General features: G+C 37.5%; 1 protein-coding gene across 1 annotated transcript; it reads left to right on the top strand.

Annotated features, from left to right (window-relative positions):
* Positions 1-920: 920 nt before the first annotated feature.
* LOC102003769 (protein NipSnap homolog 3A-like) lies at positions 921-9,243 on the top strand (the record flags this gene model as incomplete). Its single annotated transcript, XM_013513175.1, is given in 5 exon segments — positions 921-1,131; positions 3,411-3,569; positions 4,858-5,007; positions 8,224-8,310; positions 8,404-9,243. Coding segments are annotated over 5 exon segments (684 nt in total), but the record flags the coding sequence as incomplete, so codon positions are not given.
* Positions 9,244-15,708: the final 6,465 nt, after the last annotated feature.

Genomic DNA, 15,708 nt, shown 5'->3' with positions numbered 1-15,708 from the left:
GGTTACCGCAGGGGCTGAGGCTGCCGTGCGGGGAGCGCAGAGTCCCACGCATGCGCACTGCCCCTCCTCGGGCCGCGCCGCCGCTCAGTTTCTAGAGCGAGCCCGGAGCTCTAGGGCGGGGACCAGCGCGAGGTGGAGGCCGGGGGTGGAGGCGTGGATCGGAAGCCCTTAACCAGGGTCTTGCCGTGCTGGGTGCCAGCTGGTCCCCAAGATGCTCGCCCCTGCAGCGCCTCCCGGAGCGCTTGTCACGTGGTGGCAGGTGCCGCCCGCCTCCTATTTCCGTTACAAGTCTTGACAGGTCCGCGCTGAAGGTAGCTGGAGTCTGGTCCGTCAGCCCCTTGCTACCGAACCGACCTCACGTCTGCCAGGCAGGCGCTGTGCCACTGCGCGAAATCGCCGGCCCCTGCAGTCCTGTTTTTGACCGATGATTTATTTCACTGAGTAGGAAATACTTTGACATAATAATTGAGATTTTTTACGAGCTTAAAAAATATTCTGCAAGTGAGTATATTTTCATCGTACCTGCCAGGACATGCGTGCAGAATTAGTAAAATTCTAGATGCCTCACTTAAGCACCTACATTATTGGCTAATGATAAAATTTTTGTTAGTAAGTTTGTGTGTGTAAACTCAGGAAAATTCTAATTGCAGTTCTCAAGTTAAGGAATATTAAAATTCCAGTGCCTTTGTGTGACAAATTCTCATCAAAAGTGGCTGTTTGGAAATAGCTACGCATATGCATTCAATAAATTTAAGAGTAGCTTTCTTTATTGATATTTCTACATGAACACAATGGAGAGTTGACAGGAGAATAACAAACAAGACGAGTTACGAGCCAATTGTTGCCACACTCAGATTTGGTTATAACATAAGACACCCTGTCTTCCCCCTAAGATTTAAATTTGCCTTGTCTCTCTTCAGGTGTGTTCATCTTTTGCTACAGGCCCCAGACAAGATGATAGAACGCTCTATGAATTTCGTACCTATTATCTGAAGCCCTCAAAAATGAATGAGTTCATGGAAAATATTAAGAAAAATGTTCATCTTCGGACAGCTCACTCCGAATTGGTTGGATACTGGAGTGTAGAATTTGGAGGCAGAATGAACAAAATGTTTCATATTTGGAAATATGGTATGAGTTATCCCAATTAAGTATCCAGTATAGTGTTGGTTCTGATGCATGTCACGTGAGACTTTCTGGATCTACATTACATACAGTTGTCATCTCCAAGGATACTTTGCTCAAACTCTTAAAGTTATCGTGAATGGGAACATGTAGTCTCACATCTGAAATCATAATAAATTAGATTTTTATTCTTAGAAAAATTTTTGAATCATTTAATGGAAAGATGGTTTATGAAAACTTTAACATACTATTTATAAGACCCCAATTAGATTAAGATCACAAAACAAAAAAGCACTTTTTTTTTTTCTGCTTTGTGATAGGGTCTTACTACCACAAGTTAAACCTTAAACTTGCTATATAAGGGGCTAGGGATTTAGCTCAGCAGCATAGCTCCTGCCTGGCAAGTGCAAGGTTGTGAGTTCAATTCCTGGTACCGGGGGGAAAAAAAAAAAAAAAACCCAAAAACTTGCTAGATAGGCCTGAAACTTATGATCATGCTCATGCCTCAGCTTCCTGAGTGTTAGAATTACAGGCATGGGCCTCCATGACCAAAATTCATATTAACAAAGCTTTGTTTCTTACTAACAAAACTAGGGCTGGATATCAGTAGCTCAGACATAATTCAAATGTTTGGGGCCTTTAAGTAATGAAGGTTCAGAGTGGCTGACAGTTTTTAGCCTCACTCAGTTGTGAGACTTACTAATACTGTTACTTAGAGACCACCTTTGTTTCTTTTCAGGAATTAGTACTATTCCAGGGTAATAAAAGAATAGCAATCAGAGAAAGTTCTTCCCATACTGAAGCTCACATATCTTTGAGGATGGAGAACAAGTTCCAGAGATCCACAGAATCTATTCCAGTATCCAGATTTAATAGTATCAGAGCTTGAGGATATCCAAAGAACTCTTAATAATATCCTTTAATTTTTGCCCATCAGTGTCCAAATTAATATTTGTAAAATACTTTATTATGAAAAGTAATCATTCTATATGCCTAATACTGTATACAGTGTAAGGTATTTCCCTACTGTAATACAATAAACCCCACTAAAACCCAACTTACGCTTTAAATGTGGAACAAATTAAATCATAATGCATTAAGAAAACATGAAGTTCTGATGTACCACACTTAAGATGTAAGGTAGGTGATATTCCTAAAGTCCATCATAAGCTTTATAAAATTACCAATAATCTCAGGAGGTCCAACTTGTAAATATAGTACTAGACCTCTATATATACCTGTTTGGATAATATACAAGGGAAAAAAACGCTGGGTAAAAAAATGTGTAACAATATGTAAGAAAATTAGCACTATTTGCCAAAGAAGAGACTTACACAGTATGTTTCAGTTTCATTTACATTAAAATATATTCAAGGTGTACCTTGCCTTGACTACGTATCGTCATTACCACCAAGACACGTAGTCTTTCTGTAAACTGGCACTATTAGATGCCCCAGTTGAACAATAAGAATAGTTCACTTATATTGCATATTAACTAGGTGCTCAGTAATGTTCTAAGCTCTTTTCGTGTATTTTGATCGTTGCGGCAAACCTGGAGGTCTGTGTAATGTTATTATCTCCATTTCATAGAATAAGAAACTGAGGAAAGTGCAAAAACCTTCCATCTTGGTTACTTTTCTCTTGTTGCTGGGACAAAATACCCGATGCCCCAAATTAAGGAAGGAAAGATTTATTGAGTTCACAATTTGTGAAGGTTTCAGTCCATAATCAGATGACTCCAAGGCAGTGTAGCATGGTACAGGGGCAACACTTCAAGGCGGCAGAAGACAGCAAACACAACAAGAGCAAAAGCGCAGGAACAAGCTTCTTTTCCTCCCTTGTACTGTAAGCAAACCCCACCCCCTACCCCTGACCCAGGGCGGGTGTAGCCCTCACACCATCTCAGTGTGCTCCTCTTACACAAGTAAGGATGTTTACACAGTAAGGACTCTGGCCCCCTGCTGAGTAGCTTAGTTAAACTTCTAAACTCCTCAAGTCAACATGATGTATCAACCATTACACCTACCTAATTGACACAGCTACCTATGAAGTGGTAGAACCTATAAAGCCCATTCTAACACATTATAGTTGTCCTTTGCATTTCTGTTCCACTCGTAACCATGAGCAGTTTGAGAGCAAATGTCACATCTTTTCATGTTGGCCCTTCTAAAAGTATAACACAGTGTTCCTATGTGCTGTGGATGAATGTTTGCTGATTTGCATAGAATCTAGAAAAATATGGGTGATTTTCAATTAAAATTTTTCTTACTTCCTTTCTGCCATAGATAACTTTGCTCACCGAACTGCAGTCCGGAAAGCTTTGGCCAAAGATAAGGAATGGCAAGAACAGTTCCTTATTCCAAATTTGGCTCACATTGATAAACAGGAGATTGAGATCACATATCTGGTCCCTTGGTGCAAAATAGAGAGGCCTGCGAAAGAAGGTAGGTCTTCCTTTGTTTTGATGGGTATGGTGCTAAGGATCTGAAGCAATAAAAATCAAAGTACTGCTAGAAAAAACAAAAATCTTTGGCGTGTATAGCAACGTGCTATGATTGTTGACAGGAAAGTAAATGAAAGCTCTTAGTTTATCCTTAAAATATAAGAATGAGTTAATGGAGGATTTTCCCATATTGAGATTTTACAGATTGGTAAACTCAGCTATGTTACAGAAAAAGTCTTACTGGGTCAGGAAAGTTTGAGAAATTAGCTTTGATATCAGGTTCCATGTGTGGATAAGTGAGAGCAATGTATGAAATTCATAATTTTAAAATACTAGGAGCATTTAAATATAAAACATTTCTGAAAAATTATTAATCATCTTAAATCATTTAAGTGTATCTTTGCTTATGAAACTGTTTGGGAGGAATGAATTATCTGAAGTAGCTAAGCTATATTAATGTAACCCAGCTTTTGTATCTTTCACCATCTTATTTCTCAATTTGAAATTGCTGATTTAAACTATTACCTTAATTCACTTTTAAAGCAAAGGTGAGGTTAAAAAACCACAAACCAATTTAAATTTTTGCCTTTCTTGCCTGGTTCTCTATATTGTTCGTAATTCTTTAGTAAATTTGTGTGTTCCTCTCACCTTTCTTGTCTGATCTACTTATCCCTCAGTTTCTTTATCTCCATTCACCACATTCTAAACATTACAAGTAAAAAGCTTTACAAGGGTTAACTTCGATATTTAGAAATAAGAAAGCCCTCTTTTATTTTTTTATCTCAAGAACTCAGGACTTCAGGTCAGTTGTTCACTTGCTAGTCCTGTTAGAAGTGGAATTCTGTAGCAAGAAATTATATAAAGAATAAAATATCTTCTCTCAAATTTCAAAAGAAGGAAATGTAGATTAGAAGATACTTCTCTTATTAATTTCTTTTCCATAGACTTGAACAGTTCAAATATACCACTGCATTATAAATTCTTGGTTGCATCACCAAAGTTTACAGATTAAAAAAAATTTTAGATAGTACCTTACATATAAATTCTAGTCCTTTTTCCTTTTCTTCCCTGTAATTAACCTTCACAAGTGATTCTTAAGTGTGCACAGACTTTCTAAACATAAAAGCAAGAAAAATTAATGTGAACAGTTAATGAATGTGGCTGCGTAGATATATGGACAATCCTTCAAATATGTAGAGAAAAGTTAATCATGTATCCCTGGAACCTAAACTTGCTTAAAAATTACTTTATTATGTTTCATGAAATAATTATTCTTCTCCCTGTTCTAGGAATCTATGAACTGGCTATTTTTCAGATGAAACCTGGTGGCCCAGCTCTGTGGGGTGATGCATTTAAAAGAGCAATTAATGTCCATGTTGATCTAGGCTATACAAAATTAGTTGGTGTTTTCCACACAGAATATGGATTACTCAACAGAGGTACAATTGTCTGCTTCCTCTGATTTTACATATATTGGTAATCTTATGCTTCTTGGGTCAGTTTTCTTTTTTCATTATACTGTATAATTTTTATTGCCTTTTTTGTTGTTCTTTTGTAATTTTAAGATTTGAAAAACCTGGTTTAAATCTTAGTTTTTTAGAATGTTAATACCTTATGGAGCCTGTTTCAAATGCTGAACTACTTTCAGAATAATAAAATTTAAAAACTGGAAGATTCCCTAAAATATTTTTTTCATCTTTTTTCTTTTTTCCTCTATTATTTTCTAGATTTTTCTCAAAGTAACATTACTTGGAGTAGAAATATAGTTTGTGAGTGAAAAATGTAATGTAGGTTTTTACAAATGCTCAAAACATAAAGAAGCCCAAAGAAAAAAATTACCCATTTCCCATTACTACAAGGTAATATTGTTTTATGTATAAAAATGACATGGGAATATGAAGACTAAAATGTTATCAGGTATAAAAAACAAGGCTAGAAACAATGCCTGGGTGGCAATAACTTCATAACATTCTATCATGGATGCATAGACACATTAGGTAGATACATAGACTGACTTTAAGAAAATGTATTTGGATCATTAATTCTTAAAGTTGAAAACAATGGCAGTGAGAATTTCAGAGAGGCTTTCTGATAAACTCTAAAAAGTGTGTGTAAAACTCATCTAGAAAGATAAATGATTATAAATAGCTCATAAGATGTTTGAAAGATTCACTGTGTCTGATTGCCTCTTAAACATCCCTCATAGAGATCTTTGTTGAAAAATGGAATTTTATCCCTTTAATTTGCATCTTCTAGAGAGCTCTAGCCTAACCCATTCAAAGCCTAGCTCTTGATCTTTACCAAGAACTTTAACCTCTGGTGATATATCCAAAGAAAATAATGAGAATATACAGAAAAAAACATGTTTTCACGTTGGAAAATATATGAAGAAGAGAAAATTTACAGAAATTGTTAGATGTCTATTTCATACCATATGTTAAATTAAAATGGATTATAAATTCAATGTAAAAAAGTCATAAATTATTAAGATAAAAATATCAATGAATTTATATAATATTATGGATGAACTACAAGTATATTCTAAGCCAGAAAGTAAATGAAGGTTCAAGCTTTCTACATGTCCCAGATCACTATAAATGCAATTCAAAACCAAAGAAAACAGGCAAAAGTAGATATACAGATAGCTACGAAGTTATTTTAAAGAAGATGCAAATTAAAATAATGATACCATTTTTTATCAAGTAAGGCCTATATATAGTTACAATGTTGGGTGGGTCAGGGAAAAACTAAATACTCATTTATTGTATATACTTCATATTGGCAGATTTTTGTTGTAAAAATTTGCCAATATAAATAAAAATATGTATTTTTTATTGTCTTTGTCAGTATGGATGTGTAAGTGTGTGGATTTACTTGTTTGTTCAGGAATAAAACTTGAAAGGATATATAGTGTGTTCTACCATAGTCACATTTGGATGGTAGGACTAAAGATTTTTTTTTTTAAGTCTCTTAGTTTCCTACACCAGACATGCAACTTTTATAAGAAGAAAAGATACTGAAAATGTGTGTGTGCAAATTTCTTAATTTAAATTCATTCTCAGTGAAATGGAAGAATGATAATACACAGAATATAAATTGATACATCATTACTGAATGGAAGTGTATAATATATATATATATATATATATATATATATATATCATGTAAAAATATGTATACTCTTCAGTTATCTCAATTTAAATTTTAGGAGTTTATATTAAGAAAATAGATTTAGATTGCCTGGATTTGAATCCCAGTTCCATAGTTTAACACTGTGACTTTAGGTGGGTTACATAGTCAACTCTGCTTTAGTTTCCTTACCCATAAAATTAGGGTAGAGTAATCTACCACCTGGATTATCAGGAGCACCAAATTAGGTAATACATGAAAAATGCTTAAAACCAATCCTAGAACATAATAGCTATCCAGTAAACATCAGTAGTCATAGTTATGGACATTATTATAGGTATCCAGTGAGTGCTACTCTAATGAGGTTTATGTCAGCTTTGATACAATAAGGAAATACTGGCATCAGCGTGATATGACCCTAATTATGTAATAAATATGCTCATAATGCGGAAGTAGAAGTGCATATGCATTCTATACATCCTATATCTTATTGAACATAAAGCATGCATACTGTGTGAATATAAATACATCAACATAAAGTATGTATGTCTCAATCTTGAGTTGATACACCAAAATAAAAAAGTGATCCTTTGGGGGTGGTAAGAATAGAAATGGTTCTTATTTTCTTCTAACTTTCCAAAGTCTTCACAGCTAACAGCAAATTCTAATTACAAAACTACGTGAATAATTATGTACAAGAATGTCTATTTCACTCTTTTAGAGAGTACTACAGTATTGATGGTAATCTAACAGTAAGGAGTTGAGAAAATAAGGAGTTATGCAGATAAGGGGAGTGTAATAGATAACGAGACTAATTTGATTTACTTTTCTTAAAATGGAAATATATCTTAATAGAGTTTACATTGGCAGTGAAGGTGATATTTTCATTTTCTACTTTGTGTCTAAATTTTCTATAGTAAGCACAAGTTTTTGTGATGTTTTTTTAAATAAAATATAATAGGAATGCATGAGATATGGGTCTAATCTTAACTGTAGTTTGTTTGTTGTTTGTTTGTTTGTTGAGACAGAGTCTCACTATGTAGTTCACGCTGTGCTTGAATTCACTATGTAGCCCAGGCCAGCCTGAAACTTGCAGCAATCCTCCTACCTCAGCCTCCCAAGCGCTGGGATTATAGGCGAGCACCAGCAAGCCCAGGTTTAACTGTGGTTTTCCTTTTTCTTTTTCTTTTTCTTTTAATATCTTTTTGAGACAGGGTCTCGCTAGGCAGTTCAGGCTGGCCTTGAGCTCACTTTGTAGCCCAGGCTGATCTCGAACTTGCAACAATCCTCCTGCCTCAGCCGCCCAAGTGCTGGGATTACAGGTGTGCACCACCATTCCCGGCTTGTGGTTTTTAACTGTTACTTTACTTCCCTTCTTCAGCCTCCTGTTTCCAATTTGATTAATTGATGTATAAATTTCTACCCCACATCTCGGACTCCTGTGAAATCTTATATATTTAAAAACTAACATTAAAATCTATTATTAAAAAGCTAATATAAAACTAACATACGGTTCATTTCTGCAGTTCATGTTCTTTGGTGGTATGAGACCGCTGACAGTCGTGCAGCTGGGAGACATCAGTCTCACGAGGATCCCAGAGTTGTAGCAGCTGGTAAGCCATTTCACTGGACATGGATTATTTTTAGAACAAAGTTGAATCAGCCATCAGTCACCTAATGTATCTCCTTATGAAATGTTTTTCCAGTTCGGGAAAGTGTGAACTATCTAGAGACGCAGCAGAATATGCTTCTGATTCCGACCTCATTTTCACCACTGAAGTAGTTGGTACTGAAAATACACAGCATTTCATTAAATGGTATACAATATATCTGCTGATGGTGCTTGAATTCTCCCAGAAAAATTATTCTCATTCTTATTTGAAGGGGTGGTAAGTTAATTCACGATGTTCCTTATGATTTTTAAAGCTACCTCTCTCATTTGTCACCACTTCAGAAAACAGTTCTGTTCATTTTTTCCTGGGCATTTAGTATCACTTGTACATGAGAAACAGTTGTCATTACTTAATGATCTTGATTTTTTCATTTGTTTCTCAATATCTTCTATATTTTGACAGCCCTTTGCCATATATTGTTTTCTTATATTCACATATTGATTTTCTATTTCCTTGCCTTACAGTATTTGAAAATGAGTTACATACACTATCTTTTCATTGTTTGTTTTTCTGAGATTTAAAGATAGTTTTCCTGGTAAAGTTTACTTTGTAACATCGGATGGAGTTCATAAAAATATTAAATCAAATATATTTCTTTACTTTGGAAAAGTACAGTATCATGTCTGTCATCTTTGTTAGTCATGGTTTTCAAATTATCACGTCATTCTGAGTTGCAAAATAATGTAATTATGTCACAGCATTAGAAATCTAGAGAAGAATTTTTGGCTTATATGCTGAAATATGTTCATTATTTATTAATTTTCACTTCACCTTGGGTCCCTCACAAAAATCCTGGGACATTTATTTGTTTTAAAGAGATCTTTATGATTATGAAAATGTTTGCCATAATAAAAGCCTGTATATCCATTCTTATTTTTTAAAATGTGTGTTTTATATTTATATCCTTCTCTCTGAAGGTCTTACTGTGTTGCTAGAGGGTGGAGTCATAATAATATCCTACCATTTTTATTATTACATCATGAAAATAGCATGCTAGTATTATACATAGCTAAGTTAAGTAGAAATATTCTAGGCAGGCGGGCAGGGTAGGCCCTCGAGAGAATCGGTGCAGAGGATGAGAATACATTACAGCTGTGGCTGGAGGTGCATCTGTTGGAGGCCCGGCCTGAGGATAAAGATGGAATGACCAGGCCTGCAGGTGTCCTCAAGAGATAAGCAATAAATTGAAGATTGTATTATAATTGATATCACCTGGTTCTATAAAGTCTACATAGACATCAGTCACACAGGTAGGTGCCAAGGTCCTCCTGATCCATCCCTTCCTTATGTTTTTCTAACCAGGGTGACGGGTCCCGAGAACAAGGTGCCCACAGATGATAAGAAGAAGTAAGAGAGACAAGAAAAACAAGAGAGGCAAAAGTCTGGGATCAGGGGGCTTACAGCTTCTCGGACTGTAGCCCCGATTACCAGTCTCAGTCACCTTTTATTGGGCTAGAACCAAGAGCATAGCTAGTACAAATGGGCAGATACCAAACGTTTCAGTAATTAAAGCGTTATCCTTCTCCAATTCTTCCTCTTACGCTGCTGGCAACAATCCCCAGGTGGGCCTCCCACACCCAGCACCACGCTCACTCAGTTCAGCTGGGGGTTATAAGTTGACCACTAGTTCTCAATCCACTACAGTCACAGTCCTTACTTCGTATTAATTTTTACAGTGCATGGCAAGACTAAACAATAAGGATCTCCTGCAATTCAAATACCCTCTTATCTTCAGGTGAAAGGTTTCAGTTCATTTTTACAATAAACAAATCATTGTGTGTCCTCAGTGCTCTCTAATCAAAGAATGTCCTTCTCCCCATCCTTAAAAGGTCTTTGTTCTTTCCGTGCACATGTGCTATGTGACCTGCTTCCCCTTTAGATCAAAAGTACTTAAGTGTCTATACTTATAATCTTATTGGTTGCTCATAGTCTTGATCCATATTGTACCCACCTCATGAGTGATTTTGCTCTATAAAACTTCTTCTGGGAAGTGGGGTTGTGGCAGCCTACTTCTAGTCCCCTCCTGTCTCTCAGGAGCTACTTCTCTCAATAAATTTTTCCTATTCTTAATGTCCATTGTTTCTTAGAATTCATTCTTCAATTTTGGGAAACATGAACTCTGACACCTAGGAGGTAGGGAATTACAATTATTCCCCCTGTATCACTGGTAACCCCAGAAGGAGAGTTTTCTAAGTACTACCACAGATGTTCCTAGGGTTCTCCTTTTCATTTTATCTGACTCCTCTACTTTTCTAAATGAGGTTTGCTACTCCAAGCTCTCATGATAGTCTATATTTATTCTATATTACTTTACATTTCTAAAATACATTGCTAGTATTATAGTGTAAAGTAATAATTATGAATTAGCTTTCAGTGGAAATTTGGAAAATAGAAATATGGTTTTCTCTCCTTTATCAGGCTACAGACACTCTGTAGTTTATCTAGATATTATTCGTTGTGAGATGTTATCCAGAAAAGGCAGGCAATGACAACTTATATAGACACATGCCCCCTCAGTATTCTCTGTGCATAGTTCAAAGAGTCCTAATACATCTCACGTTTGTGTAAAATCTGGTGACATGATATACACTTGATACTTAACATACACATAAATCATCAATTAAAGAATTGAAATTAAATTAAAATTTCAAAGTTAACTTGAAAATCAAACAGAAGATATTTGAACTTTTTGCTTCTAGAATACTGTCATGCTATAGGACTGTTAGCAGCAGTTGTCTTTGATCCATACTATAATAAAGCATTGGGCGAGAGGAAAGCTTCCACTTTGATCTTTGTAATGGATCTCCGCAGAGTTATTGTAAAGACTTCCCTGGGTTGAGCCAAAATAGGATCACTTGGTTTAAATTGTGTACATACATGTTCATCATACTCAGTGCAAAACTGGATTTTGACTTCTAAAACTTAACAGAGATTTGCTATTCTGAAGATGAAAGTAATTTATAGATACATCTTCCTATTGTAGTATTTTCTTTCATTTATTCTTCCAGTCTCCTAGATGACTCAACACCTGCTCCCCATTTTCATTCTTATTTGATAGGATAAATATAATCAGAAGACTTTCCACAAGTTCCCACCTGTTATGGTTTGTGTCTGTGTGTCCCCCCAAAGCCTCATGCGGCCATGGGGCAGGCTTTTAGAGTTTGATTGATTATGGGTGTGAGAGCTACACCCACCCTGGGGTGGATAGTTTGCATATGTAAGGGAGAAAAGAGGCTGCTTGCGGCCATTTCCTGGCTTTTGTGTTTGTTGCTTTGCTGTGTTCCGTCATCATGAGCTGTAGCCCTCTGCCGTGTGCCACTCTACCTTGTAATCTGCCAAGTATGGACTGAAACCTCCACAAACTGTAAGCAAAATAAACCTTTCCTTCCTTAATTTTGGGCGTCAGGTATTTTGTCCCAGCAATGAGAGAAAAGTAACCGAGACACCACCTAAGCCAAGTTCACGTGCTCTACTGTAACTGTATCCATGTAGCTCTCAGGTCCTTGTTTTGGAGCAAGGAACATTGAAGCCGACAAAACTGCAAGCAGCAAGCCAAACACCAAGTGCTGAGGAACGGCCAGATGCCCATTCATTAGAAAGAATAAAAGAGAGGCTCTCTGCTAATCAGAGAGGAGTGTTATGTAAGGCAGACTCTGTAGATGTTTAAGTCCACTGGCTTTGTGTACAGTTTTTGGGGCCTATGTGACAGAAAGCAGGCATGCTTGTGGTTGCAGGTAGGCCTTTGATGGCTCCAAAACTTTGCATTTCGCTTCCTCCAAAGTCTGTCCCATTTGGTTAAGGACCTATTCTTTGTCTCTCACTTTATTAGGCCCTGATGGTCAGTTTTGGTATGCTAATTTACTTAGGCCCTGACTCTTACTTATTTAGGACCTGTGCTCTGTCTAACTCCCCCTATCTCCCCCTGTTCTAAATGAATACTCCATGCTCTGAGCAAACGCAGACTCCTCCACTGTCCACACCCTTGCTGAGAGATGCGCCTGCAGCATTTTTCTGTATCCTGGAGCTAACTGCTTTCCCCTCAGCTGAATCCTCTTCAGCATACAGATATGCTATTATTTTCTCATATTTTAAAAAATAAAGACTGCCAACCTCATTTTTCCCCCTTTGTATGACTCAAGCAAGGTACCCATCATATGAGGTGTCCAGGCTTCCTACCTCTGTTTTATCCCTTCCCATTCTCTCTCAAACATCCTCTAAACTGCACAGCAGCCAAACTGCTCTTGTGGAACTCCCTTCCCAGTGCTCATTTTCCTTCTTAGCAATTAGAGATACAGTACTACTTTAGCCTTCTTTTCTCATGAGCATCTTCTGGTCTCCACCTGTCTCTTCCACCTCTGATGTGTAATATTCCTTGGTTCTTTCCTGTTCTATTTTCACTCATTCTCTGTATCATTTCCTGAATGCATGGCTGCAAATAGCATCTGTGTGTTGTCAGCCCCTCCAAGTCACACCTCCTCCCTGAATGTCAGCCTTATCCCAGTGCTGTCTCAGTACCTTCACCTGAACTTTATTAGAAACATCACATGTCTAAAACTGAGCTCCTGATCTTTACCCAGGAAACTCTATCTCAGTTAATGGCAACTCCATTTTTCCATTTGTTCAGGTCACAAACCTCAGAGTCATTCTTGTCCCCTTCTTTTTCTCACACCACATTGTGTCTGCCAGCAAATTCCAACTATCCAAGATCTGATTGTTTCTCATCTCTACAGCCACCATTCTAGCTGAAAGCAGTCATCATCTGGATTTTAGGAAAGGCTCTGGCCACCTCCCTTGGCTCCCATCTATAGCAGCCGGATAACAGAACTCATAAGTCAGCTCATGTGACTCTTGCTCACCACCTCCCACCTCAGTACCTCTTGTCTCATTTGGTGTAAGTATCCAAAGACCTTACAGTGACCTACTAGACATTACATCATCTTCCTTGTTATCTTTTGCCTTACCTATTTCTCTTTCTCAGCTTAAGAGGATTTTTCTTAGCCTAAGAGATTTTTTCTGACCAACTAATGTTACATTGTTTTGGGGTCTGTTCTCCCTGCATAGAATGTTCTCCCTTAGACATGGATCTACATAAATCACCTGACCCTCTCCTTGAGGTCTTTACCCCAAAGCACCATGAGGCTTTCCCTGACATCCTTATTTAAAATTGTAGTCCTCTCCCACAGCATCCTTATTTGCTACCAGTTGAATGCCCCTCCGTATGTTGAAGCATTCATTCCCAATATGAAGGTATTTGGAGGTGAGGCTTTTGGGAAATAATTAGGTGTAGATAAGGAAGAGGTGCTCCCATGATAGATTATTGTTTTCATAATTGGATGAAGAGTATTATAAGTTTTCTTTTTGTCTTTGCTATGTGAGCAAAATAGAGGACCCTCGCCAGAACCCATGCTGGCACCCTGATCTCAGAATTCCCAGCCTCTAGAACATCACATGTCTAAAACAGCTCTAGAACTCTAGAACTATAAGAAGTAAATGTTTGCTCTTTAAATCAGTCTATGATATCCCTATGCTAACAGCCTAAACTAAGACACTGTCCCTATCCCCTGTGTTGTTTTTCTCAGTGTCACTCACCACCGTATTATTTTACTTATATATGACCTACTATTGTGTGTTTCCTGCTACTAGAAACTAAACTTCATGGGTGCAGGGGTTTTCGTTTTAATCACTTGGTAGGCCCTGGCTAAGTTTTTGTTGATTGCATTAACATATGAAATGTGCTACTGTTTAGACATAGTTTGGATGCCCCACAAATTAATATACTGGCAGCTTGGTCCCCATTGGTCACATTGTGGTGGAACCTTTAAGATGTGGCACCTAAGGGAAGGTAGTTAGGTCATTAGTGGTACCATCCTCCTAAGCTTTACTACACTTTCCTTGGAAACCTTATAGGTTTCTTTGAGAAAGAATGTCAGGCCCCTAACTCTCTGACTTCCTATATTTATATTTGATTTCTTCCTTTCACACATACTCTCAGCATGATGCCATCTGTCATGAGGCTCTCACCAAAGGCTAAATCAATGGAGTCACCTGATCTTGCACTTTCTGCCTCTAAAGTATGCCTATATTAGTAATATTTTTATTACTGGGACAGAATGCCTGGCATCCACAATTTAAGAGAGGAATTTGGGGGGTTTTTAATTTTATTTCAATTGGGAGTTTCTGTTTTTGTTTTTGGGTTTTTTGGCTCACAGCTTCAGAGGTTTCAGTCCATGTCAAGTTGGCTCAGGGGCAGAGCCCTAAAGATAGAAAGCTGCTTAACTCATGACAGTAGGGAAAGAGCCTGAGAAGAAGGGGTCAGGGTGGAGATATGGTCCCCAAGGTCACACCCCCATGATCCACTTTCTCCAGCTAGGCCCCATGACCTAGTAGCCTATTCAGCTCTGAACTCATTAATGTGTTAACCCATCGATGAAGTTAGTTTTTTCACAATCCAATCACCTTTCCAGGAGTCTCTTAGTCCCTTCAAGTTGACAGTCAAGATTAACTTGCACAATACCTCCTATATAACCCAGCACCAGTATTTTGTTATAGTAACAGAAAGCAGACTAATATGTTTGAGTTTTTTTAAAACAATAGTCCATTATTTCTCACTGCCATGTAGCAATCTGCATCAATAGTACATTATATGAGTGTCACTGGAAGTATCTCATCATCCTCTTTGATTACATAGTGCATAATCAGTGAAAGTTACGGCTTTGAGTGCCATGAATAAATAAAAGTAATACTACTGCCAGTTGGTTATAAATTGCTATCCTAGACTATGAAGGTGGGGCTGGGGATTTAGCTCAGCAGCACAGAGCCTGGCAAGCACAAGGTCATGAGTTCGATCCCCGGTACCAGAAAAAAAACCCAAAAAACCAAACAAACAAAAAAATAGACTATGAAGGTATTTGTATTGTACTCCCAGGAAGAGAAACAGCTATGTGACCAGTCCAGTCCAGTTGCAAATCTCACCTCATAACTCCCAGAGGACAGGCTAATAATGCTTGTAGAACTTGGGTTCTGAACTTCATTTCAGCATCAGCTCATAACCTACTCAGCAAGCCCTGTGCACATGACTAAAGTTATAGCACTTCATCATCAAAGGAGTGTGAACCTACACTATGTTGGAAAAAGTGATTTTCATAACTTCTGTAAGTTAGAATGCCTTCTCCTGTAAGTATCATTTGGAAAGAAGCACATTTCTCCAAGAGGAACACATGGTTTGGTTTCTCTAGTTTGAGCTAGTCAGTCCAAGAGCTTGAGGTAAATGGAGTCAGAGTATGTATAAGGTTCCTGATTAAAATAACTCCTAATGAATTAAAAACAAAGCAGACAAAA

This window comes from Chinchilla lanigera, unplaced genomic scaffold (assembly GCF_000276665.1).
Source record: "Chinchilla lanigera isolate Chin_1 unplaced genomic scaffold, ChiLan1.0 scaffold00018, whole genome shotgun sequence".
NCBI classification, from domain to species: domain Eukaryota; kingdom Metazoa; phylum Chordata; class Mammalia; order Rodentia; family Chinchillidae; genus Chinchilla; species Chinchilla lanigera.
This window is presented reverse-complemented; position numbering and strand designations above follow the sequence as displayed.